The 24,984-nt window shown below is 44.2% G+C and overlaps 1 protein-coding gene across 2 annotated transcripts in view; it reads left to right on the forward strand.

Moving 5' to 3' along the window:
- LOC8035834 (ATP-binding cassette sub-family C member 9) overlaps positions 1-24,984 on the forward strand; it is a 75,394-nt gene that overhangs the window by 41,802 nt on the left and 8,608 nt on the right. For both annotated transcript variants that reach the window (XM_029990516.4, XM_029990517.4), the window contains 10 exons: positions 4,127-4,481; positions 10,249-10,523; positions 11,651-11,811; positions 11,891-11,960; positions 12,414-12,571; positions 12,718-12,810; positions 16,500-16,602; positions 16,993-17,106; positions 19,283-19,406; positions 21,358-21,476. In XM_029990516.4, the coding sequence (XP_029846376.2) occupies positions 4,127-4,481; positions 10,249-10,523; positions 11,651-11,811; positions 11,891-11,960; positions 12,414-12,571; positions 12,718-12,810; positions 16,500-16,602; positions 16,993-17,106; positions 19,283-19,406; positions 21,358-21,476 (1,572 nt within the window). The remainder of the gene's footprint in view (positions 1-4,126; positions 4,482-10,248; positions 10,524-11,650; positions 11,812-11,890; positions 11,961-12,413; positions 12,572-12,717; positions 12,811-16,499; positions 16,603-16,992; positions 17,107-19,282; positions 19,407-21,357; positions 21,477-24,984) is intronic.

The following is a 24,984-nucleotide window of genomic DNA, read 5'->3' on the forward strand; positions in this document are numbered from 1 at the left end:
TGCATAGTGAAAGTTCCCGCTTGTTTATTGCATAGTGACAGTTCCTGTATCACATGGTTTGTAGCGGGTGCCCAAATGTTTATCACAAATATTTTATTACATTTTTTTTGTCTTATTGTTAAAGATCGCCCACCCTATATTTTTCAGCATTTATCTCTTCATTTTGGGTGGGCATTCTTATGAGATTTTACGGTAATGAGAAAATTAATTTTCATCAAACTTTGCACGGGTCGGTTTCTGCAGGTAAGTTTGTGTACCGTAATATACCTAACAAACTCCCACCTGAAAGTTGGAGGCAATTTTGAAAAAAATTGAGATTCCTTCCACCCCGTGAAGAGGGGGAAGTCCAGCAAAGCTGGCGCTCTGGTGGGGTTTGCTAAGTCGGGCTGGGAGCAGTGGCAGTGGCGGTTTCACGTTGGCGGCGTGCCCATTCTCACTCCTCATACTCCCGCTGCTTTTCTTCGGAATGTACAACATGGGTGCGACCCATGTGAATCCTGGAGTCTAACTGATAAGGACAGTGGCGCGATCTTCGGCAGGTGGCCACCGAATTCCGCAGTGAAAAACAAATAGCATCTTGCATGCGCATTCGTTAATGCTTTATTTTGATTATTTACTTCGAATCTATACAGAGGCGTCTGCAGCGTTAAGTGTACAAACAAAATAGTTAATCTACGCTCGGTCTTCCCCCAGAGACAATCTGTCAGAACCTAGTTATAGACAGCTTCACTGTAAAATTGGGGGAAGGGGGAGGGACAACATTTGTTACGCCGGAGAGCAAAAATGCAGAACGGGCACATGATAGGGTGGGCTTCACTGCTTTGTACTTGCCTACGCGCATTAAGCTTCACCACATTGCACTCGCATGAACGTACCAAGCTTCTCAGCTTTACAACGGCATGCTTCGAGAAGTAGCGTACGCTAGAGAGAATCTTGGTTCGCTAGGTGGTTTCAGAAGTCTGGGGTTCACACTTATTTTTCCAACTTTTCACAAGCAAGTGACTGCTTATTATGATATGGGCACATAGATGCTCAGTATCTTAAGATAGTCCAGTTTAAAGTCATGTCTAATTTAATTTATGGCTACATTTAACTTTTGCACCTTCCTTCTTCATGGCTGACATCTCATATTTTTGCTTTGTGAACCACATGCCTCGACTGGGAACTAAACAATAGCAGTACCTTGTGCTTTTTGTTGGCAGTGGAAAAGAATTTCACTTTACGACCAATAACATGAGGTGCACGAGGCAAAACTTGAGGGCATTTCCAAATAAATTTGAGTCCTGTGTGTGCAAGTTTATTTGGATAAACAGTTTAGATTTTTATGCAAGGTTTTTGTTTATTCCACATAAATCATCTCGAGCCTCTCTATCGCCACGTGCTTGCCTTACACTTTGATCATAACTGGGGTTTTGTGTTTTCGGTATACTATACCGATAAGCCCCAAAAAGTTAACCCCTGAGCCGGTTTCATCAATATTGGGAAAAACCAAAAAACCCCAAATTGGAGCTGCCCTCGAATGTGAGCAACCCAATCTTCACTGGAGGAAATCTTTATCTACAGCTTTAATTTGTGTTGACCCAGAATCTCACTGAACTGTCCATGAGGCTGCTCCTCACTTTGAAAACCACACCTCTTATCTCACTTCCTCTTCTTATAAGCACCAGGGCGTTTTACAGGTGTTTGGGCCATGCACAAGTTCCTCAGAGGTCAGGTAATCCCACGCCCACGTCCCATTTTCTTCAACATATGCCCCGATGAACACCAATTTTTTTTCTTTGACACGGAAAATAAACATTGAAAATTACTGAATCTATGAGAAAAAAAAATTAAACACCCCAAAATTTATATAGGCTCGATTGTGCTGACCAAGACTGGAAAGCACAGAATGCGCAATAGGCCTTCCACTTGTCGGCATTCGTCTGCGGTGCCCCTGGTAAAGGCTGCTCTCGATGCTGCTGCCGTTTCTTACGTTCTCGGTAAGCTCGCACGCGTCCTGCAGCCGTCCGCTTCCTAGGAGCCACGGCCACAGTGGAAAAAAAGAACGGCATCTGAATGGCACTGCCTACCGAAGGTGTGCTCCCATTTCTGACACGCGCTGTGAGATGGCGCAGTGTGACAGGAAATACCACGAAGCATGTGACCGTTGACAGCTTAGTCAGTAAAGCACTTTGCTCACAGTCAAGGTGGTGAGTTCAAATCCTGCCAGCGATAGAAGTCTTTTTATATGGTTCTGTATGGGCTGACGCTTTTCGGTGGCGGTTTTTTGGTACAGCCTGCCGTTACAGTAAAACGTTACAGACTTCTGTGAAAATCGGCTGATAAAACACATTTTGTGTTAAAAAACATCCTGGAAAATGCAGAACTCTTAATCCTAATCGTGTGGCAGTTAGGGTTCAATGCAGGCACGTAGCCAGGTTGGCAGCCCATGGGGCCCGGGCCCCCCCTCAAAATCTTTGATTTTGCTGGGACCTCCTCTCCCCCCCATACAGCATTTTGTTATGGGCGGGCCCCCCCCAAAACAAAATCCTGGCTACGTGCCTGGTTCAATGTAAGTAAGATACAATGCACGACATCACTAAACCAATTGTTCACATTTTACTTAGATTGGGTTTGGTAGCATCAAACTTTACCCCTCGGGTTATTGCACCAAATGAGCGCTTTCCACTGCACAAGTATTTCAGTGCAGAATGTGTCATATCAGCCAATTTTCATGAGTTATGTAACTTTTGGCTGTAACAACGAGCAGTATCGAAAAACCGATAGCGAAAAGCATTACGCCCATGTGGAACCATACAAAAAAACTTTAGTCCTCCGGCAATATTTGAATTAACTCACCACCTGGAAATTGTGAGTCGACGGTTTTGCCGACGGAGCTATCCAGGGCCGGTGGTCATACTACGGAAAAGTGAATTCTTTGGCGTGGCGTGCAAATGGGGGTTGCGCGCTTTGCGGCCTTTCCTAAAGCACTGGATTAGCCTTTCCCGTCATGCTGCGCCATCTCACGCCATGTGCCAGAGATGAGAAAATTTTCGGTAGGCGCCGCCTTTCAGACGCTTTTCTCTTCTTCCTTGAAAGGCCTATCATACATTCTGTACTTACCAGTCTTTGTCAGCATGATCCAGCTTGTATAACTTTTTTGATTAGAGCCTTTTAATTGTAAGAGAAAAATGTAAGAAAACAGGGCTGCATTTCTGCAGTGCTTTGCTGCAGATCACATGTAAATGTGATAGCATTTCAATGCCGTTTAAATTGAGACAAATCTCATCCCCTCACCCAGCCCTTAGTGGTAGCAGGATAAGCCACCTGACTTCTTTGTTTCTAGCCAAACACCGTCCTTTCTTTTCCGGTGTCTCATTGGCACAATAAACACGCTGAACTTGTGCCACTGTTTCTATTCAGCAATGTCCTCTTCAATGCACCCCTTTCTCGAGTACTTCGATCAAGTGTATGACTTTTATCATAGACCCTTTCTGAAGGTTTGTTCTCTGTCGGAAACTGTGGAATCTGCTTAACGATGGACACAAGCGCGAGCTCCTTACATTAGATTGTGCCACGGCTGTACGATCGCTCGTGCAGCAAGAACAAAAGTCTCGGCTGCTCGCTCGCTCTACTTGCGTGTTCCGCGGCAATGGTTGGCAAAAGAGATGTTATCACATCGAATAACCATTGCCTACGAGCCTTCGTGGTGCTGTGGTTGAGAGTCATGCCCACAATTTTGGGACGGTAGGTTCAATTCCTTTTGGGGTACTTTTGGAATTTTGTAGTTTCTTCTCAATTTACCCCCTCTCCCGCACATGCGTGTTAATTTTCTTTTACTGAACAGAACTTTCCTGGAGGGCTGCCGAAAGAAATGCTGTCGCACTTAGAAAACCGGCGATCGCTTGTCCAGATTAACAGTGGGGTCAATAGATTTACCTACATCCTCTGCACCAGCTATGCTTTGTGTGCACCGACGTAGTCGATTTACGAGCGCGGCATAGCTTCAAACACGTACCCGAGGTACGCTGCCTTGCACTTTTCCGCACCATTGTATGCCGGTGCATTGTATGCCGGTGCAGGTAAATCGAACGAGTCCGGCGTCGTGCTGCTCGTTCTCCAGCCCTCATAGGTCGGTATGATGCAGGATGTCCGACCGCGGCCGCGGATGTCCGCAATGAACAGGCAGCTGTCCCACGACCCGTCGAGTCCCCTTCCACTGCACGACATGGGCAACGAAGACGCCGCTCTGACCCCGTGGACCGCGGGGGGCGGCTTGGACAGGCCGCCGTCCACGGGGTTCCGCTTCGCCGGCTCGGGCAGCTCGGCCGAGAGCGTCCGCTCGGCGCCGACCTTCGGCGGCGGGTCCTGGCTGCGCTCCCCACCTTCCAGGCTCAGCTCCCGGATCTCGAACCCTGCGGACCTGTTCATCGAGGAAGAGGAGGAGGAGGAGGGGAAGGAGAAGGAGGGGAGGGCGGATGTGGAACGGGACAAGGAGGACGGTACGTGCGGCTGGCAGTCGCCGCAGTTTTTCCAGTTGTCTCACGTTTTCAATTTACATATACCGTAGAATACCGTGCACTTGCCCATTCCACACTAAGCGCCCACTCCCAAATTCGTAAGATATGAGAAAATATGCACCATACATTTTGATGTAAAATTGATGACCGGACAAGTGCCCGTCCCCCATTTCTTTTTCGATTATCTCCAAAGTTTGAGTGGGCGCTTGCCGGGTATTTTACGGTACGCATAAGCAACATTTACAAGAAACACCATGTTGATAGGTGGATGGCAGCTAACACTGCTGATGCATTAAGAAAATAAACATCAACAACGAAAGCAACAAGAAGGTGGTTGGCGGCTTACAGTGCTGATGCATTAAGGGATGATACCACGTTCGTGTGTTGAGTTTTAAGCCAGTGCTCAGTATCTACGAAATTTGGAGGGTCTATTCATCTCATTGCCCAAATGCACTGTATGTCTTTTCATCTCCTTAGGACGTTTTTCTGATTCTGTAAAACCCTTAATTTTCACGAGCTTTTAATTTTCGCAAATATTGTGAATTGAAAAATTTGTAAAATTGAAGGGCACGCGAAAGTTTTTGTTCGTAAGAGTTTCAAGGCAGGCGTCTTGAATTCGCGAAACTTAATGGCCGCAATTTTGTTCTCTGTGACCGACTCGCGAAAAATGAGGGCTGTGAAAATAAATGATTTTTCAGTAAGCTACGGGGGACGTATGCAGCTATCGATGTATGTCACCTCTCTTTGTTAGGAAATCTATCGTATAAAATTTCTGCAAAATATTGAACATTTCTAAGCCTAAACTAGAGCATATGGGGGATGTGGCTATCTATTTTTTACCTGAACCTGTGCTTTTTCTACGTAAATTGTCAATTTAAAAAGCATTGCACATAATGGGGCATTTTCTCCTTATCAAAACCCTACTTTTTGGGAATAAAATCTTCATTTAAATGGAAAAATAAATATCCAGCCCCATTCCTCATTAAATTTCAGTTCAGAAACATCTACAGCGGAGAATAATTTACTCAAATTTATTGAAATGATGGATTTCCTAAACAGAAAGGTGCTGCAGAAAAGTGAAACTGAGAAAAAAACCTATTTGAAGTTTCCACACCATTACATTCGATTTAATTGGTGGTTTTCTTCTTTTTTTTTTTGTGAGGTCCAGAGAAGGAAAGAGAAAGCCGGGAGTAATTGGTGGTAGTGGCAACTAAAATGACACAGAGAGTGCAGGTGGAGCCTTCTTCTTACTCCCGATCTCCTGCATGACTTTGCTGAGTTAGTTTGAACTTAAAGGGACCATGAAATGACTTTTTTACTTTTTCCAGATGACTTTTACATTAAACCGTCAATGTTCACTGAATGCCGAACAGGCATCCGTTTTCGTCTCGGTTGATTAACTTCTACACAAAAAAATAATGAAATATTGACTTTTTCTTGACCGCAAAACAAGCCGTGACGTACGCTGTTTCCGGAACCGGAAGTTCTCTCGGCAGTAGGAGATGGGAGCGTTAGCGGCGACGAGTTGGGGTGCGCCGGTAGGTTTTACTGCGCCAATGTCACCGACGTATTTTCTGAATCGGCGCCTCTCATCGCCGCATCGCAGCTGAGCGAAATTCAATGAGATACGTTGCGCTACAGCGACAGCATGGGACTAGTCCCATACGCCGGTATGCCTGTTGGGAAGTGCAGCGAGGCTTCCGGTGAAGACTCCAGAAGTCAACCCAACTGTCATTGTTGGTAAAAGGCGGCCCGTGTCAGTCGTTTGCAAAGCGACGTAGATGGAAACAAATTGCCGCGGCGTTTTTCGCGGTCTCGGAGATGCAGGAGCGAGCCGACATTAAAAAAGATACGTTTGAACTACGAGTGTCAGCAAGAGCCACGTAAATACCTGTTCACACTCGGAGCGGACGCGCGCGTTTGATGGAAGTGCTGTATTCGCGCTGTTGCTAAGCGCTTCGGGACCGATCTTTTACGATTGCAACTCGATACTGACGCGACACTCGGCAAAGAAAGGTTGGACCGGTATTGCACGTATACCTCCCACGAACTGTTACAGCTCGACAGTGACGTGCAGTCTGTCAGAATAAAAATGGCATACCAATAACAAAGTGTACATACCGTGTTACGAAGGTAATCCATACCGCGTTTATTTCAGCTCTATATCACACAAAACAAGAAGAGGGAATCGACGAGGGTCCCTTTTCGACGAGTGTTCGTCAACACTGCCTCGGAAAACAAGGGGAAGAGATTGACCTCACCTCTTAACTTAAAATTGAGGTCAGCGATCAAACTATAATACGGGAAGGGTCCACAAGGGTAGCGCGGGCATATTCCATTCAGCACGCCAGCCGGTCGTAGGCAGACAGACGGTCTTGCGACGAAGCAACGCTGCGCCGAGTCGGAGTGCCTGCTAGGCCTATATTCTGAGAGCTTCGTCGGAGCGGGATTCGCGGCTGTTGTCGCTCTTCTCGGGTGTTTGTGGATCCAGCGAGATGAACACGTAGAAAAATAAACGTTCAGTCAGTCAGAGTTTTGAGAGGAAGGAAACCAAAGGAAATAACCGTTCTCAAGTCGGCCCTGCCCTACTGCACACACGCAGTAGTTGCTTCGTTTACCACACGATAGATGGCGCTTGGCTCTCAGCATTATCAAATTTGGCAATTTTCGCCACACATATCTAATTATGCTACAAAATGTGGATCTGAATATTATTTAACAAAACTTTTAGGAAACATTCGCCGGCTATTTATTGTTTACGATCGCGGTGCTGGTGAGGTAGGCTCTTACCCAATAGGCGACGTGGATTCGGCTGACGTGCTCCGCTTCTGCGGATGCATCGTAGTGAAAAGGCAGAGCTTTCGAAGGAAAGAAGTGGCAAAAGAGTCCAGTTTTCTTTTAAAAGTTCTATAGCAAATAATTTTTTTTGGCTCCCTAGTTTTGTGTTTTTGTGTTTCTTTTCACACCTTTTACGACGTGCGGTGGATGAAATTCGATTTTAAAATCATTTCATGGTCCCTTTAAAACGCTTTCTTTGAATGTCATTGTTGTTGGCTTGTGAACATTCATTGTGGAACGAGTGAGGAGTTGGATATGCTTGTAACAAGAACCAGCATCAGCAATTATGGGTGGGGCAAGCATCGTTGAAATATAAAGCAGGTGAACCTACGTGAGTTTCTGTAAACGAATGTTGGTTTCAGTCAGTTTTCTGTTCAGTCAGAGCGGGCTTTTCGATTCTTGGCCATATGGAGAGCCTCTTCCACGTGCAAGCTGGATTTCTGTGGTGTTATTTCCCGAATAGTGTTTACTCTCGAACAAGGATGTTCAATGTATTGAAACTGTGAAGAAACACTCTTTCCAACGAGAGTATGATTATCATTCTAGAGCGTACCAGTGCAGAGCTCTAGCAGTTAGAAAATAGGGAACATAAAAGTATCACATTTCCAAAATGTATGATTTTGCATTGTCGGATTACCGAAAAAGTTTAATTTCTCTGTAGATGTTGCACATATTGCAATAAAAATTTGCAGGAACGTGCGTTATTAGTTGTGGAACCAGAATACATACATAAAAATCAGAAAAGTGATTTGTTCTCGAAAATTGCAACTTTAAGGTGGTGTCCCCCCTTAAGAAAAAAAAGAACAAAAAACAAAGGCTGCAGAAACCACTATTGTTGGTTGTCTATGATTTGCGACAGCATTTGTCATGTTTACCTCTTCTTTTGTTACGAGGCCTGCTAAATTTAGGTTTCCCCACTATGTTTAGCGGGGAATCTGAATTGGTGCATAGGTCATGACATCAATTTTTGCACTAAATTTAGCAGGGAAACTAAGTTGGTGCATAGGTCGTGACATCAATTTTTTTGCTGAATTTAGCGGTGAGCCTGAATTGGTGCATAGGTCATGTGACATCAATTTCTTTGCAGCGGAGAACCTGAATTGGTGCATAGGTGGTCACGTGTCATAAGTTTTCGGTAAATTAAGCGAGAAACTGAATTAGTGCATAGGTCAGGTGACGTCAATTTCTCCACTAAATTTAGTGGGGAAGCTGAATTGGTGCATAGGTAGCGTGATTTCAATTTCTCCACTACATTTAGCAGGGAAACTGAATTAGAGCATAGGTCATGTGACGTAAATTCCTTCGCAGCGGGGAACCTGAATAGACCATTTGCTATATCCCCCAAGTGCCCCGGCCCGCGCTAAAAGAATCATGGGAACGGTGCTCCTTCAGCTCCTTAGTGATCGATAATGTCGACCCTATCCTTGGTTACACAGCTTTTGAGCAGAATTCGGAGTCACCCTGAACAAGAGCCTGATATACCCCAATGACCTGTCGTATCGCTTTTAAAATTTCTCCTCTATGTCAGCGTTTTTGACGCTGTGCATGCTGTCTACCCTTCAACCTGGATGGTCTGCCGAAATCTCTTACATTATTATCATTCTCCTACAGCTTCAAAGACGCTGATATTAAGTTAGAAACGCTAAAGACGCTATAAACAGACCCGCAGACTCCGAGCTAAATCATGGTTTTTGTTGTTGTGAATTCTCGGCTTTTTAAGCGGTTCCGGTTAAAACAACAATCAGGAGAATGATAATATTGTAAGAGATTTCTGCAGCTCAGCCAGGTGGAAAGGTGGATCACATGCACAGTATCGAAAATGCTGACATAGACAAGAAATTTTAAAAGTGATATGACAGGCCCTTGCGGTATATCAGGTGCTTAATCAGGGCGTCTCCGAATTACGCTCACAAACTGCGTAACCATGGAATTGGTTAAAATTAGCGATCACTAGGGAGCTGAAGAAACACCGTTCCCATGATTTCTCGAGTATGGGCTGGGGTGCTTGGGAATATTGCTGATGGTCTATTGGTGCATAGGTCATGTGACACAAATTTTCGCTAAATTTAGCAGAGAAACTGAATTGGTGTATTGGTCACGTGACGTCAATTTCTCCTCTAAGTATAGCGGGGAACCTCGATTGGTGCATAGGTCATGTGATGTCAGATTTACGCTAAATTTAGTGCGGGAACTAAATTGGCGTGTAGGCCACGTGCGTGACAATAATTTCTCTGCTAATTCTAGCGAGGAACCTGAATTGGTGCACATAGGTCACGTGACCTCAATTTGTCTGCTAAATTCAGCAGAGAAACTGAATTGATGTATAGGTCACGTGATGTCAATTCCTCCGCTAAATTTAGTAGGGAGCCTGAATTGGTGCATACCGTATTTACTCGCACAATGAACGCACTCTCGTAATAAACGCACCCCTAAAGTCGGCTCTCAAAATTTTGACTTTTTTTTTCACTCGCGTATTGAACGCACCCCCCATTTGGACGTCGAAATTTTGACCCCCTCCCCACACGCGCGCGAAATGAACGCACTTTTCTATCCTGGTGCAGCGAGGTCGCGAATGCATGGGTAGCGTAGGCGAACAAAACGCCTTGCAAAAGGCATTAAAAAAATTCTAAAAGATCCAATGGAAGCAAGCTAAATTTAACGCAGAACCTGAATTGGTTCATAGGTCGTGTGTCGTAAATTCAGCGGAGAAACTGAATTGGTGCATAGGTCACGGTACGTGAATTTCTCCGCTAAATTTTGCGGGGAACCTCGATTGGGTGCATAGGTCACCTGACATCAGATTTACGCTAAATTTAGTGTGGAAACTAAATTGGCGTGTAGGCCACGTGACATTAATTTCTCTGCTAATTCTAGCGGGGGACGAATTGCTGCATGTACTCCTCTTCTGCAGGCCTCACGAGCAGTCTGCTTACGGGCAACAATGGCACGGTACCCTCCATTCTGTCAGAGGCACAGGGGCAGCTGATAGAAGCGGAGGACCGCCAGCAGGGAAAGATCCCCTGCGCGGTGTACCTCTCGTACATGCGTGCCTGCCGCTTTGCCTTCGCCGCCCTCGTCTGCGTGCTCTTTGCGGCCAATCAGGGGGCCCGGCTCGGATCCGACTTTTGGCTCACCAGCTGGTCGGAGGCTTCGAGGGACTTCAACTCCACGCTGTCCGCTCAGGAGGTATGCACTTGCTAAGGTCACTCTTACCGCCTGTAAATTTTTGCAGCAGAATGAGGAAGAGCTTTTCTTAGGGTCAAGCCGCATTGACGGGGCATGTGATAGGAGTCAGTCACTCAACTTGAATGTCTTTGTGGTAGAGATAGTATAAGAAAAATATGGCACACGTAAATGAGCGCACTCACCTGATTGCACATGAAGCTGTGTCGGGCAACAGCTTGTCCCACGTAGACAAGACTAAGACTAGCGATGGTATGGAGCCCACATGCTTTTCGTTGGCTAGCTGATGCAAGCTGCCACCCAATAGAATCGAACTCATCTGTATGCACGGTGCCATGCGATGCAGCCATGCGGGCTGCTGATGCAAGTGGAACACCAGTAGCCACCGCTGTGCAAGCCCGTCACAAACAGGTCATGAGTATCTTTAGACACATTGAAAATTTATTTCTATGTCGTTTGACAAAGTCACTCGGGATACCAGTCTTTAAACTCAAACGGTATTGGTTTCTGTGCTGTTCGTCGTTTTATGAACTCTTACTGTTGCATACCGATAGATCACCTGCCCCGTGTTTTTCGCCGTTTATTTCTTCACCACACGATTGGGCATTTCTTCGAGATTGTACAGTAAACGGTAGCTTTGTTCGATTAACCTGCACCTCCTGCACCAGTGCAGAAAAGTGTAGGGTTGGTTACTTTAGGTTGTCTCTAAATACATTTACCGGAAGTAGACTGCCCTACACTTTTCTGCACCGGTACATTAGGTGCAGGTGAATCAAATGAACCTATAGTGTATTTATTAGACTGCATGTGCATACTGTGCACTGCTGAGTCTCCATCCAGAGAGATTATCAGACTTCAATCAACTTTTATAGATTAGGGAGCAAACCAGACTCATCCCAATCGCCCAGGGGCTCTTCGGTCACCTGCTGGTTGGAAATTCCACCAGTGTGCTTTACATTCGGAATATTGATTCACAATCCGAGCGAAGCAATCCCTTTCTATGTTGTCAACTTTCTGGCTAGACTTGGAGCAGTCTTTTATCTCGAATGTTGCTCATGCATCGAGGTTGGTGTGTGAGCTTCTTCTTGCCCGTGTAAGGAATGTAAGACAGTGGTGCAATTGCCTTTCAGGACGACATTGCTTGGGGCTACCTCATGGGCTACACTGGTCTGTCCATGTTTTCCATCGTGCTCTCTCTCGTGACCAACCTTTCTGCCCAGCTGGTCACGCTCCGTTCGGTCAAGGTGTTCCACAACAACATGCTCGACACCATTGTCCAGTGCCCCATGAGGTGGGCCGCCAACTTCTTTCGTTTGCTTCTTCTGAAATCATCTGCAAGAGTAGCCAATGTTTTCTACCTCAATGTCTAGATTTTTTGATGCCAATCCGATCGGAAGGATCCTCAACAGATTTTCAAGCGACATGGGCATTATAGACAAAGTGAGTCAGTGTTTTTGGCATCTTTTGTGTGGTTGTGTTTGCTACCACTGTACTCCATTCATCTATGTTCATGTATGAGAAGTACACAGCACGACACTGTTAGCACAAGCAAGCAATCTCTAGTACTTCCTGTTTTTCTTTTAAAATGAAACCGCTGCCCTAAAGAAGCAGCTAGTGTCTTCGAAGGTTCTCTTTCAGGGCAGTAACTTAAGCTCTAAAGTAAAAATGCAGAAAAGTGTCGATGTCATGTTTGTGCTAACAGTGTCAAACGGCTTACACTCTCACTTGGCCTTAGTAGCTCTTTGGGTTTGACCCTTGCCTGAGGCTGTGTTCAGCACAGCCACGCTTTCTTTAGAAGGGGGTGACCGCTGTCATATAAGTTTAGCCGACTCCCCATCACATCGTCGTAGCCCAATAGGAAGGCACAGAATCTTTTTTCTCTTCTTGTTGCAGAAACTTCCAGTGACTGTGCCAGTGTTACTGAGGTTCCTGATGCTGTGCATCACTGCCGTGCTTGTGGACGTGTTTGTCACACCTTACTTTCTCATTGTGGTGGTGTTTGTTGCTGCTGCCTACTATTACATCCAGTCCTTTTTCCGCTGCTCTTCCAGGTAATACTGCGCTCTTTGGGGAAGAATGTTTTTAAACATTCGTGTGCTCTACGTCGGATTTTGTTGGCTCATGTCGGCTGTCACTTTGTTGACTCGTCATTGAACTTACCCACTCACTTTTTCGTCCTTTGCTCACTCTCGTGCAGAGAACTTCAGCGACTCGACAGCATCACCAAGAGCCCCATTTTTTCACACTTTTCGGAGACATTAGCCGGTCTAAGCACCATACGTGCCTTCAGGTGAGTCGTTAGGTGCATGCCAGTGGCATAACCAGGGGGGCAGCCTTAATCCCCCTTACCCCCCTCTCCATGCCCTAAGTCATGGACATCACAGCCACCTCAGCCCCTCCCCCCCCCCCCCTTCCCTCCCTCCCTCCCCAATCCTTCCCCCAAAATATTTCTGCCTACACCACTGGTGTATGCACATTTTTCTTTCACTACATCTATGTCATTCATCCCTATTCGGCTGTTGTCCATCTTTTGGCATCCTCTCCTAATCGCCACATGTTGTTTTTATTAATTCCGCTTGTAGCCTGACAAAGGTCACAAACGTCACCTCAGTTTGTGTTTTTTTTGTTTTGTTTTGTTTTTATGTATGCTGCTGCCATGTTGCATACATTTTGTTTCACTTCTTACCTACCAGCAGTCTCTAACATTTAGCTTAAAAAAATATGTTACATTTGTAAGAGTGTAGCTGTCCATTTGCCAAGGATGGAAATGGCATCACTCAAGCAGCAACCAACTGAACTGCGTGCAGTACATTGTGGCAGCCCCTGGAACTATTTACTCGAGAGTAAGCGCAAGCACAAAAGATCTCAAATGTTTTCTTTTTTATCGGAACAGCGCTAGGTGAGAGATACTGTCACCATATCATTGTTCTTCCGAATCGTGATTTCAAAGCATGCATATTGCTTCTGCCCTGACGGCACAAGTATGTGCAGTGGCACTGGCTTCTGACGACATGATTTGCAAAAAGGGGGAGGGTGGCACAAGTGCTGTTATTTGTTGCTCTTTTAACGGAGAATAGAGTGGCCGTGAGACATTTTGTGCCCCCGCTTAATGGTTTCAGGGGCTGCTACAAAGTATTGTTCACGTTTCAGCTAGTTGGAACTCGGAATACAAACTCGTGTATCTTTACCAAGGCGTGTACGCACTTAGGTAATGGAACCATCCATGTGATTTCTAGATTTGTCACTTTGAGTGTGACACTTTTAAAAACAAATGCAATTGCATAGTATCCTGTTGGTGTACACAACGTCCAAACGTTGAAGAACCATACAGCCCATTCAATTTCAGTGTGAGATCTACTACATTTTGCAAAGGCAAAGTGGAAATGCTTGTTGAAATCGCCGTGCATATTGCCGTTGAAATGCAATAGCATTTTTCGCTGTCCTGTACTGCATAAGTATTTTCTTCATTACTCTGCTAAGGAACTGCTTTGAAAAAATTCTAGGAAAATTTTTCAGACATCCATCATGTCTCACATTTGCAACCAAATCACATAATTTTCTGATCTGTCTGCTTCACACGGACAGGGCTCTCACAACCCACCAAAGACTTGTTGTAGCATTACTGCAATACAAATGTGTCTCTCTTGCTATGGGGATATAAACATATAAAGACTCTTGGTAACTGTATTTGTCATTCAGAAGCTACTAATTCAGGGTGTTTCCTTGTAAGCTTAACCGATTTCTTCAAAAAAAGCAGTGAAAGCTACACTTATGTGGTTTGTACAAGTGAGTTATACGGCCACGGGGATATAGTAAAGGTGGCTAATCATAGCGATCAGTCGACTAATTAAGTAAAATTTGTTAATTAACCTTTTAATTAGAGAAAATTGGCATATGGTTCTTATAAGAAACTTGCCGAGCATCATCGAGAAGCACTAAATCAATTTTTAGAAATACTTTGAGTGCATGGGAAGCGTGGTAGTGTGCTGAAGGTACCTCTCGTGCAACAGGTACAAGGCTGGGGCTGAGATAAGAAACGGAAAAATAGTGCAAGTGCCTCATCACACTTGTAGCCTTGTTCCTGCTGCATGAGGGGAAACTTCAGCGCACTACTGCACTTCTCACGCGCTCAAAGTTTCTCTGAAAATTACTGATTTAGTGGTCTTCGATGATGCTCAGGAAGTTTCATTGGAATCATATATCTATTGTCACTAATTAAAAAAGTTAATTAACAAATTTTACTCAATTAGCCAACTGATTTTACGATTAGCCCCCTATACTATGTCCCCCTGGTCGTATAACTCACCTGCACAAACCGCATAACTAGCTTTTGCGGCTTTTTTTTGTTTAATTAGTGTTACTCTTGGAAAAAGCACCTTGTATACAAAGATAAGGTGCCACATGACCCAGCCATAACATTAGAGTTTGTTTATACTAGTTGGGGACAGTCTAAGAATTCAGTAGAAGCTCTACCTCCAGCGCAACGCCAGTGAACTATGCGTGAATGTGATCATCGAGCTGAAACAGGTGTATTTGTTGGCTTCCTGGAGCATAAGGAACCCAGGTGTTTTAAGCTACAACCAGTATTATAGCTGTACCTTTTATGTGATGAAGGCACATTCAGTATATACATCTGATTAAACTGTGCTGCAAAGGATTACAAACAACAACCCTGACTCTAGAAAGACCATGCAGTGCACACAAATTATTTTTGTATGTTGTGTCTTCTTTCTGTTTCAGTGTCGTTATTTGTAATCCTTAAGCAGCGCAGTTTAATCAAAGCGTTAAAAAAACCGACTAGCCCAATCCCGAGCACTGTTAATCAGTATACTGTATACCTTCAGTGTCAAGGTGAACATACTTAGAAGTTAAAAAAGGGATGTAGGAGGTGTGGCTACTAAATAATTTTTGCCTCAATTTGCTATTTTCTTTTAAACACCGAAAGATAGCCCGCTCCTAATAATCACAGTGTTCGGATCAATGATGACCTCGGCGTAAATGCGGCTAGTTTTAACTATGGCTGGATACAAGCGAATATTGCTGACTGGGAAGTACAGCCATCTTTCCTTGATTGTCCCTCACCATGATAACAAGTTTGGCAGCAAAACATGACTTAAAAAATAGGTCTTCTTCATTAAACACTGAAAGTTAGCCCACTCCTTATTTTAGGTAGGCTTTCTATCAGGATATTACAATACTCCCCTCCCCTGTCCTTACGCCGCTCCATAGGAATCTTTCATTTGTGAAGGTACAGTGCTGTAGGTGCTTCGTCCCTTTTGCCTTCACAGCATCAATCTAGTCAAACCTCATAGGTAGCCGCACATCATGCTATTATCTCAGAAGGTTGCTGACTGGCCAGTCGACACGCAACCGGGATTTCCTAAAGTGTCTTGGCAGGGGGTGTTGCTTCATGCTGTTTTGGGCATTGCATTCGGTTTTGTTTTAAATGCAGCCCTTAGGAGCCCTTTTCCGGCTTGAGCGGCATTGCCGTCAGCGTAACCGCACATTGCATTATGGGTAAATTTCCCCACTAAGTTTAGCGGAAAAGTTTCCCCGTTAACTTTAGCAGAAAAAATTCTCCTCTAAATTAAGTGAAAAATTTCTCTGTTAAATTTGGCGGGAAAATTTCCCCGCTAAATTCAACGGAAAAATCTTACCGCTAAATTCAGCAGAGAAAATTTCCCGCTAAATTTAGCACAAACATTTCCCCACTAAATTTAGCAGAAAATTTCCCCGCTATATTTAGTGGAAAAAATTGCCCGCTAAATTGAATTTCCCTGCTAAATTTAGTGAGAAATTTTTTGGCTAAATTTAGCGGGAAATTTAGCAAAGATTTCCTGCTAAATGGGAGGGGAGCAGGAGAGGAGGGGAGGAGGGGCATACCCTCCCCTCGTCCTCGTGAAGAACTGCGCTCTAATTCGGCATTACAGAGAATTGTAAATGTCTCATTTTTTACTACTTGGTTTCTTTGGTTTGCAGAGAAGAAAATAGGTTTGTTGAAAGGATGAATGAGCACATCAACAACAACAACCTGGCTTTCATCATGGTGAATTGTGCCAACTGCTGGCTTGGAATCTCACTGGTAGGCACTCAGCACTTTGTTCTGTTGTGTGAACAAAGCCATCAGTCGCTGCACCAAAATAGGAATTATTTGAAATTCTGTTTGTAAGCTATGTTGTCACATGCAATATCATAATTATAAATATTTTGAAAGTTTTTTTTTTCTTTTTTTTTATGGTAGCAGCCATCAAGGGATTATATCATTTTGAAACTGAAATAGAGTGTTAATGCAAGCACCCCATTTAAACCGAGCTTAGATTTCCGTCCAGGTTTTTCTTGTGTAAATCTTGTGACGAACAACGGTGCTTAGAATTGCAATTCTTCTAGTCGCGTAACTTTCATCATTTATTCCTATTGTCATTTTATTTTTCATATAAATTTATTTTGAAGTCTCTTTCTTTTTTTTATCAAGGACTACTTGGGAGGCGTCATCCTGTTCCTAGCCACGATGGCTGCACTCACCGCAGCTCTCACTGGAAGCATCAGTCCCTCCTTCGTGGGGATCGCCATGACTTACACATTACTCGTAAGCAACTCTGTCTTTTTATGCATTGCGAGCTCCCTGTACCATGCTCAGAACTTGCGTTACTGATGCCATATTGCATCATAGGAAAGAGCTGCGCAACTAGGCTCTTGATGCGGGACAAGTCCATAATTAGTCTAGACCGTGTCGACTCTGATGAGAAAGTCATACGTATTTGAAAGTGCGTGCGACACCCATGTGTACCTCAAGGACCTTCGAGAATGGTCTCCTTTGCAATTTTCGTACACTGTGTGCTCTCTTCACACCTCAGACCAATGGAAGTCCACCCAACGGTCCTTTTCAAGGATTACGTTGGCACAAAAACTGAAGGTTACTTGGTTTTGTGTAAGATCACGCAATAAATTATTCAGGCTCCGGTCTCACGGCAGCCAGCTTAAATGGTCACAAAACGGTTTTTAATTTATTGAAAGAAATGTAGAAACATAGTGTTCATGCAAATATTAAAATTCTTGAATAGTAGTTTCGAATGAAATTCAAAACGAATTTCACCTCAAAGCGAATTTTATTCGCTTCGAGGTGAACTGCGATAGTTGTATTTTTCGAAGTGTTAATAATCGTGGCAGGCTAGCCCTGTGGAGTGCACTTCTTACCGAGCACTGGTGCACTGCAGAGAAGCAACACCTGCGGAGCTCGTTTCCACCAGAGCCGCATATAGGGAAAGTTTGGTCAGTGGGAGGAACGGGCAGAGCCAGGGCATGCAACAGACGCAGATAGAGGGCTGGAGATGCTCTCTTGGCCATGGTGCGTGTTCACGTTAAAATCTCCCGGCACCAGACGTCATGGTGTCGCATGGCGTGGTGGTAGGCTGTGGCATGTCGCTTCACAGTGTCACATGACGTCACTGTCGCATGATTGCCATCTGCTAAATTCAGCAGGACATAAGTCCACTAATTTGGTGCCTGTAGGTAGGGTTTCGTGTTTTTGGAGTTTATTTTTCATCAAAATTCGGAGAGTATTTTTCAGAGTTTCCTTTTTTGCCAGAAGTTCAATGTTTATAGAAATTTAGTTTTGTTAAATTTCCAAATTTTAAGTTTGAAGTTAAATTGTACAGAATTTCCTAGTTTTTAAAAATAAAAATGAATAATATCCGGGTATAAACGTGTGCTAGATTCAAAATAATGTGGTTGTGTCAAATAATATTTCATCAACTGGATTTGGTGTTAATTCCCTTGCCATTGGCTATACTAACCTGACCCATGACAAAAATTGCAAACAAGCATTGTTATTATAAACGTTGATTGATTAGAAGCACAAGACTCTTGGAGGCGATCACTGGGAAGCTAATTTTTTCCCATCCTATATCATCACCTTACCCCGCACCTGTACGAGGTGGAGTGTAAAGGGTGTAACATAGAAGCTTCAGCTGCCCCTCCTTCCCCGCCCCCATCCCTTTCCCTCTTCTATGAAACCTCGATGGTTCAAAGCTTTCACTGTTACGAAAAAGCAACTCCTCCTTCCTTTAAGAAGCTCAAATAGTATGGTACAGATTTGAAACCGGAAAAATGGCTTTTCTTGTGACCCAGAAGTACAATGACCTGCTGTCTAGAATGAACTTTGATGAGACAAACGGAAAGACTCTTTTTGTAAATAATACAAGATTTGAAAAAAAAAAAAAAAAAAAAAAAGACAAACAAACTGGGGTGGCATCTTCTTAGGACCAATGATCCTGTTTTCGGACCAAACTTAACTGTAGAATACTGTTTTTGTTTTGCATTGGGACATTGAAATTCTGAGTTTATGGGATAAATCCAAATTGACAAGAACTATTCCGGCGAGTGTTGTTCCGAGTTTTTCGGATTTATTCGAAAACACGCAACCTCATAGGTCGTAAACTTTGGTCTCATGGCCATTAGTTTTTTTTCTTCTAAATGTAGGGAGGACATTCCCCCTTCATGTTTAGGTCTCGGCCACGCCACTACACAAAACACGCCCAGGGATCAGCAGCAAAACACCTCTAATAACAGCCATTTGTTGTAATAGTTGTGCAAATAAGGTTCAGTGTTGGCCAAGTGAAGTTTGCCCGTTTCTTATACTGCAATCATCTGTGTCTAGCCTCTCATGGCGTGCATAGAAAGGAGGTGACTGATGGATGGGCTCTTGGACAAACGTTCTAGGGGTTGGGGGTCCTCATTTCTCTGGGCGCGCTGTGCGGTTGCAGGTTCCCATCTACCTCAACTGGCTGGTGAGGCAGGTGTCGAGCGTGGAGATGTACATGAGCTCTGTGGAGAGGGTCACCAAATACGCCCAGCTTCCCATCGAGCATGTGGCCTCTCCTGCCCACGGTGAGGGGGTTCACGAGAGCCGACCTTTTGGGTGAATTTTAACAGGGGCGCTATAGATTGTTTTCGGGTGACGGTTGCCACGTGGAAATATGACGTAGTTGGGTTGGGCGACAAGAACTAAAGTAAATAATTTAAGCATAAGTACAACAAAAAAAGTATAGCCAAGAAAAAAGTAGAACTGTTGACACAAACCCAATGAATTCTAGCGCCTTCTAATCGAGCAATGATGTGATTAGCTATTTTTCCCTAATTCAGCTACATCCCAATTCAACATGGTCGCCGTCACGAAAAGACTGCCTATAGACTACTCTGAAATCTTGTTAAACGGCGTACACATTAATGTATGTTGCGAAGAGGCTCAAGGAGCAAAAGTAGCTTTCTTTTGGCACCCTTGGATGGATGTCGTTTGTAAGATTGAAATTATGCTTTTGAGGACCAGTTTTTAAGGTAGGTACTACAGTGCAACCCACTTATAACGTTACCACGTATAACAACCAGTTTGTAGAGAACCATGCGTTTTTCCGTTGGGTCTATGTAAAAATAAACCACATATAGCGATGGAATATATATTAGGCATATCGGCCACAATGATTATAAATGCGCTCATTGAACAATATAGAAAAACAGTCGGTCAAAAATGAAACTAACAATAAAAATAACCGCAGAACAAATGACACCCAAAATGCTACGCGCACGTGCCATGCGGACGCGTATCCAAAATCACCGTGAGTTGTCGCTGTACATCATCGTTGGCGGTGGCGGCGGTGGTTGCAGTCATGGGGTTTTAAAGATGACGCCAGCAAAGTGCATGCAGTGAAAACGCAAGTTTTGGTGGAGATGAAACAAAGCATACATACTAATACATTTGCATCAAGCTTTAAGGAAGCCTGGACCCTCGTCCAAACCAATGAGCTCTTCCCATGCGCTACCTTTGCCGACCCATGGGAACGTCGCGGCCCCATGATCTTGATCGCCATTGCCGCCGTCGACAAGGGAATTTACAATGTCAACTAAACCATCTGTGCCGTCATCGATGGTCATCTGTCTCAAATTTATGTTTAAGGTGTTTTCCTCATGATTCAGTTACTGGACGATTTCATACATGTGATAGGACTGTGGGTGGCACACGCGTGGTAACTGGATACGTAGCATACCAGAATTGCGTGTGAAGCGTCGATTTCCTGCCTTTTATACATGATTTATTACATGCTCGTTCGTATGAACTGCTAAATAAAGGAGTTGTTTAGTTTGAAGTTGATATTGTGCGATGGTGGTCAGTATATTGCATTGCTGAGAAACTTGCTCCATCCTGCAGCATGGGGTATTATTTCAGGCACTTTTGGAGGCCGGTCCAGCTACAATAATGATTGGTTGCAACGATTGCATTTTCGGGTTTTTTTGTTATCATTTTGAGTGGATTAAACTGTTATTTGATTTGGTACTTTGTCGTTATTTTAGTATGAGAACAGCTATCATGATGGCACAGGTAGCAGATGATTGCTAAGTGAGGCTCTTCATATGTAACACATACAGTGCAACCTGCATGCTCCAAGTGACTACACCTGCATTCAAAGAACTTGTCACCACTCACGTGTTCATACCTATGTTTTCGGCAGCCTTATGCTCGAGGCACACTCGTCTTCTCCTGTACAATTTGCAATGTGTTTCAAGGGTTTGTTTTGCATGTGCTAACAGTTGTGTAAGTGCTTGAAGAAGAAAAATGGAAACATGAAATTAGGCTCAGATTTGCTGCCGTTGAAGTAGCAAGAAAGATATTGGCCCGGCTTTTACACAAATAACTTGTTTCTTGAAAACTTTTATTTCAAATTTAGGGTGTATTCATTGTAAGGAAGCTTCGTAAAATTTTTTTTACAAACTGATCACCATTAAATAGTAATAAGGCCACACCAGAGGGCGACTCACTTATATTTTATTGTTTACTTTCTTGCAGTTCCTAGTGACTGGCCCAGTAAAGGTGAAGTGCGCTTCGAGAAAGTGACTATGCGCTATGAAACTGGTCTGGATCCCGTCTTAAAAAACATCTCAGTCACTTTTGCACCTGGCGAAAAAGTGAGTCAGTCGTTTGGCCTGAACCGTTCTGCAACCTCGTTGAATGTACTGTCGAGACCGGCTATAATCAAGTCAACGGGAATCGGAAATTACTTCGCTATATCCGCTATTTCGTTATAACCGACTTTGGTTATAACGAAGAGCAAAAGGGAAGGGGAAAGCGTGATCGCTTCGCTGTAGCCGTTATTTCGTTATAGACCGACTTCGTTAAAACTGGTCTCAACAGTACCCTAAAGCGGCTAGGACACTGCAAAAATTAAATATGAGATAACTATGCTGCTAGAACCCATTGTGTGTTCCTATATTTCTGCTAAATTTGTTTTAAAAATGGTGCGATAGTTTTGTGGATAAATCAATTTATATGCAAGACCCTCAGATCCGCCCTAGTCGAAAAGGCCACCATTGTTGTTGGGTTGGTGATGTTTTACTACCAACGCACGGCGTACCCTTGCACGCACTTGTAGACTTGGCTCTCTTGGCATCTCGAGCTTCAGCTTCCTCGTTTCCCTTCCGCGTTTCAAGCATGCGGCTTTTGACGATTGCATCTACAGCATCACTCGCTTCCTCAAAGTCCTCGACACTGATCGCAGCAGCGATGAGAGTGATTGTTATCAAGAGATGTCAGAAGCTGGTCATTTTGACTGCAACCCGTTGGCGACCAGTTCCAGCGACGACGAGTCACGGACGAACTAGCCGTGGTCGCCGTCGTCCCTGATGATCTCGCAGGTGCATGCAGTGAAAGGTCAAAGGGCAGGGGGTGAGAGCGAGAACAGCTGTTGAAACTTATTGTATGGAAGCGGGCATCCCGACAAGGAGGAAGAAGAAGCGGGAGCTCGAGAAATAGAATGCACGAGATGGATCGAGGCCTGGCCATGAGTGGACGATGCCGGACATTTTAATGTAAATATTTGTATATAAATGCTGTTGTTGGCTTCATCTACTAACGACTAGTCAGCCGTTCTTACAACATGGTGCCGAAACCCGGGAGAGGGCTTAACAAAACGGTGAGAACCTGACTGGACCCATCAACGGAAGGTCACAACAGCCAACCTATAGCAACGATCGACCGGCAAGATGAGCAAGATTTTAGCCAATGCAACGGACGCCCAAGACAATATCACCCTCAACAATGTCGACATCGAGCACCTTCTGCAACAAAGATCTGCGTTACGCAACAAGGTAACGACACTCTTTGATTTTCTGGAGAAAGCAATGCCAGAAACAACGACAGCCGGACAATTTAACGAAATCATCGAGATGCTAACAAACTATGAATCTCAACTTAAGTACCTGGATGATGCTATCGAACCATTCATACCCACTGAAGAACTTGAAGAAGAATACACTCACGTCATAGAACTAAACGACCGCATCGTAGGACATCTATCAATGCTGAAGATTAAAGCCCAACTAGTCAATCAGCAGGTGACGAAACTGGAAAAAGTAGAGAGAGAAAAGCCACAATTATCTAAACAACGTAATATATCAGATATGAGTTCCATCAGACCACATCTCGTGAGACAAACTCAGCCTTACAGCAACAATTATGAACTCGGAACTGTCACCGGTGTGACAACAGACTACGCTGACGATCGTCTAGTCACAGAACATAAATCAGAGCAGCAGACGAAGGACAGATGCGCATCAACTGGAACGACAAAGGTGACCAATACGCTACTGGATGACAACCCCGTACAGGCGACTTCATCGAAGAACATAGTCTACATGCTAACTGGAGAAGAAGTCATGTCTGGTTTCAAGAAAGAGTATGAAGCCGGCACTCACAGAAGTCATCACATTCAAAACGAAGGCGAGTTGAAAACAAAAAAGAATAGACTCAGAAAAGCACAAAAAGATAGGAAAAAACGGAACCGTGCCAAAGCAACTAAACAAATAAATGGAACCTTCTTGAACAGGAATGTCAAACGACCTCCTCAACGAAACAAGCAATTTAAGAAACAGGGGAGACCATACAAGCAACGAAGCACAAAACAAAGAATCGGCATACATCAGCGCCTAACGAGAGCTATAAAGGAGATTAGGAAAAGAGCGTATCGTACACTTCGCGCCTTGTCCCATCCCCGTGGTTTTAATACACGTGGCTGCACGATCGACTTCCAGGTTCAATGGAATGAAGGATGGAAGACTAAATCGCTCGCTCACACAAGGCGAGACAACGCCCCTGGATTCTATGGAAATGACAGACATGACGTGACACAGAACGACCTAAATGGCAATGATAAAATAATCGCCAGGCTACCAACGCGACCTTCCGGGAAGCATGGACGTCCAGAGAAGGTCATAATTATCTTTCTGCCAACTTTCAACTTTAATGCAACGGCACATCAGCTATTTCTTCTTCTTGCGGGGGGGGGGAGTGTGTTGAAACTTATTGTATGGAAGCGGGCATCCCGACAAGGAGGAAGAAGAAGCGGGAGCTCGAGAAATAGAATGCACGAGATGGATCGAGGCCTGGCCATGAGTGGACGATGCCGGACATTTTAATGTAAATATTTGTATATAAATGCTGTTGTTGGCTTCATCTACTAACGACTAGTCAGCCGTTCTTACAACAACAGCATTGGAGTAGCCCAGTTGCATGAGAGGTTTTGATCGTAAAATGTCGAGGCAAGCTTGGGCGATCATGGGGGTGCTTAGATGAGAGAGCATCCATGATTACGTGGTTTATGGGCAACATGGTGCGTCTAACTTAGGCAGTGTTGCGAGGTCGCCAGATGGAAATTATCAAAATTCTTAAAGTGATTATTGCAATTACTAGAGCTCTAAAAATCGCAAAACTCTGTGTATATACTAATTAGCTTTTGAACATTCCATTTCAAGAATAATTTTCCCATTTTATTCTCATGTCCTAACCCTTTTAATGCTTGTTTTGCATGCCTTCAAAATTCACTAGGGAGTAGATTAACTAAGGCAATGTCTCACCTGGCCAAAAGTCTCACGGCTTTAAAGAGACGCTGAGGTGTACTGACGTTCCAGCACCACCCGATTCTTCCGTCCTTTACCACATCGTGTGCAGCGCCAGTAACATGAGCAATTAGTTTTTTTTTTATTTAATTGAACTCATCACCTGTCTAAAATAAAACTTGATGAGCATTGTGTGGAGTATTCCTGCTACATGTTACATCCATAAGTGTGAACCACAAAGATCACTTCCTACCAGTGTACCAGACATTATAAGCTAGGCTTCCGTGTTCCCAGAGTATATGGATAAACCTTGGAAAAGTAAACCCCGGGCCAGTTTTATTAAAATCTGGGAAAACCGAAAAGCCCGGAATTGGAGCTGTCCTCTAATAACAAAAACCTAAGCTCCACAAAAAGAAACCTTTATCGGCAGCCCTATTTTGCGTCAATCCAGAACCCAACCCGCACCTGACTGTTTGGGATGCCGCTGATTCTTACGGCGACAGCTGTTATAAAAACTTCCCAGCCGCATTCGTGGCATCGGCGTTGCGCTTGGCAGAAAACTCTAGTTCACCGCTTGGTCGAG

Source organism: Ixodes scapularis, unplaced genomic scaffold (assembly GCF_016920785.2).
Source record: "Ixodes scapularis isolate PalLabHiFi unplaced genomic scaffold, ASM1692078v2 PGA_scaffold1__304_contigs__length_218370807, whole genome shotgun sequence".
In the NCBI taxonomy this organism is placed as follows: domain Eukaryota; kingdom Metazoa; phylum Arthropoda; class Arachnida; order Ixodida; family Ixodidae; genus Ixodes; species Ixodes scapularis.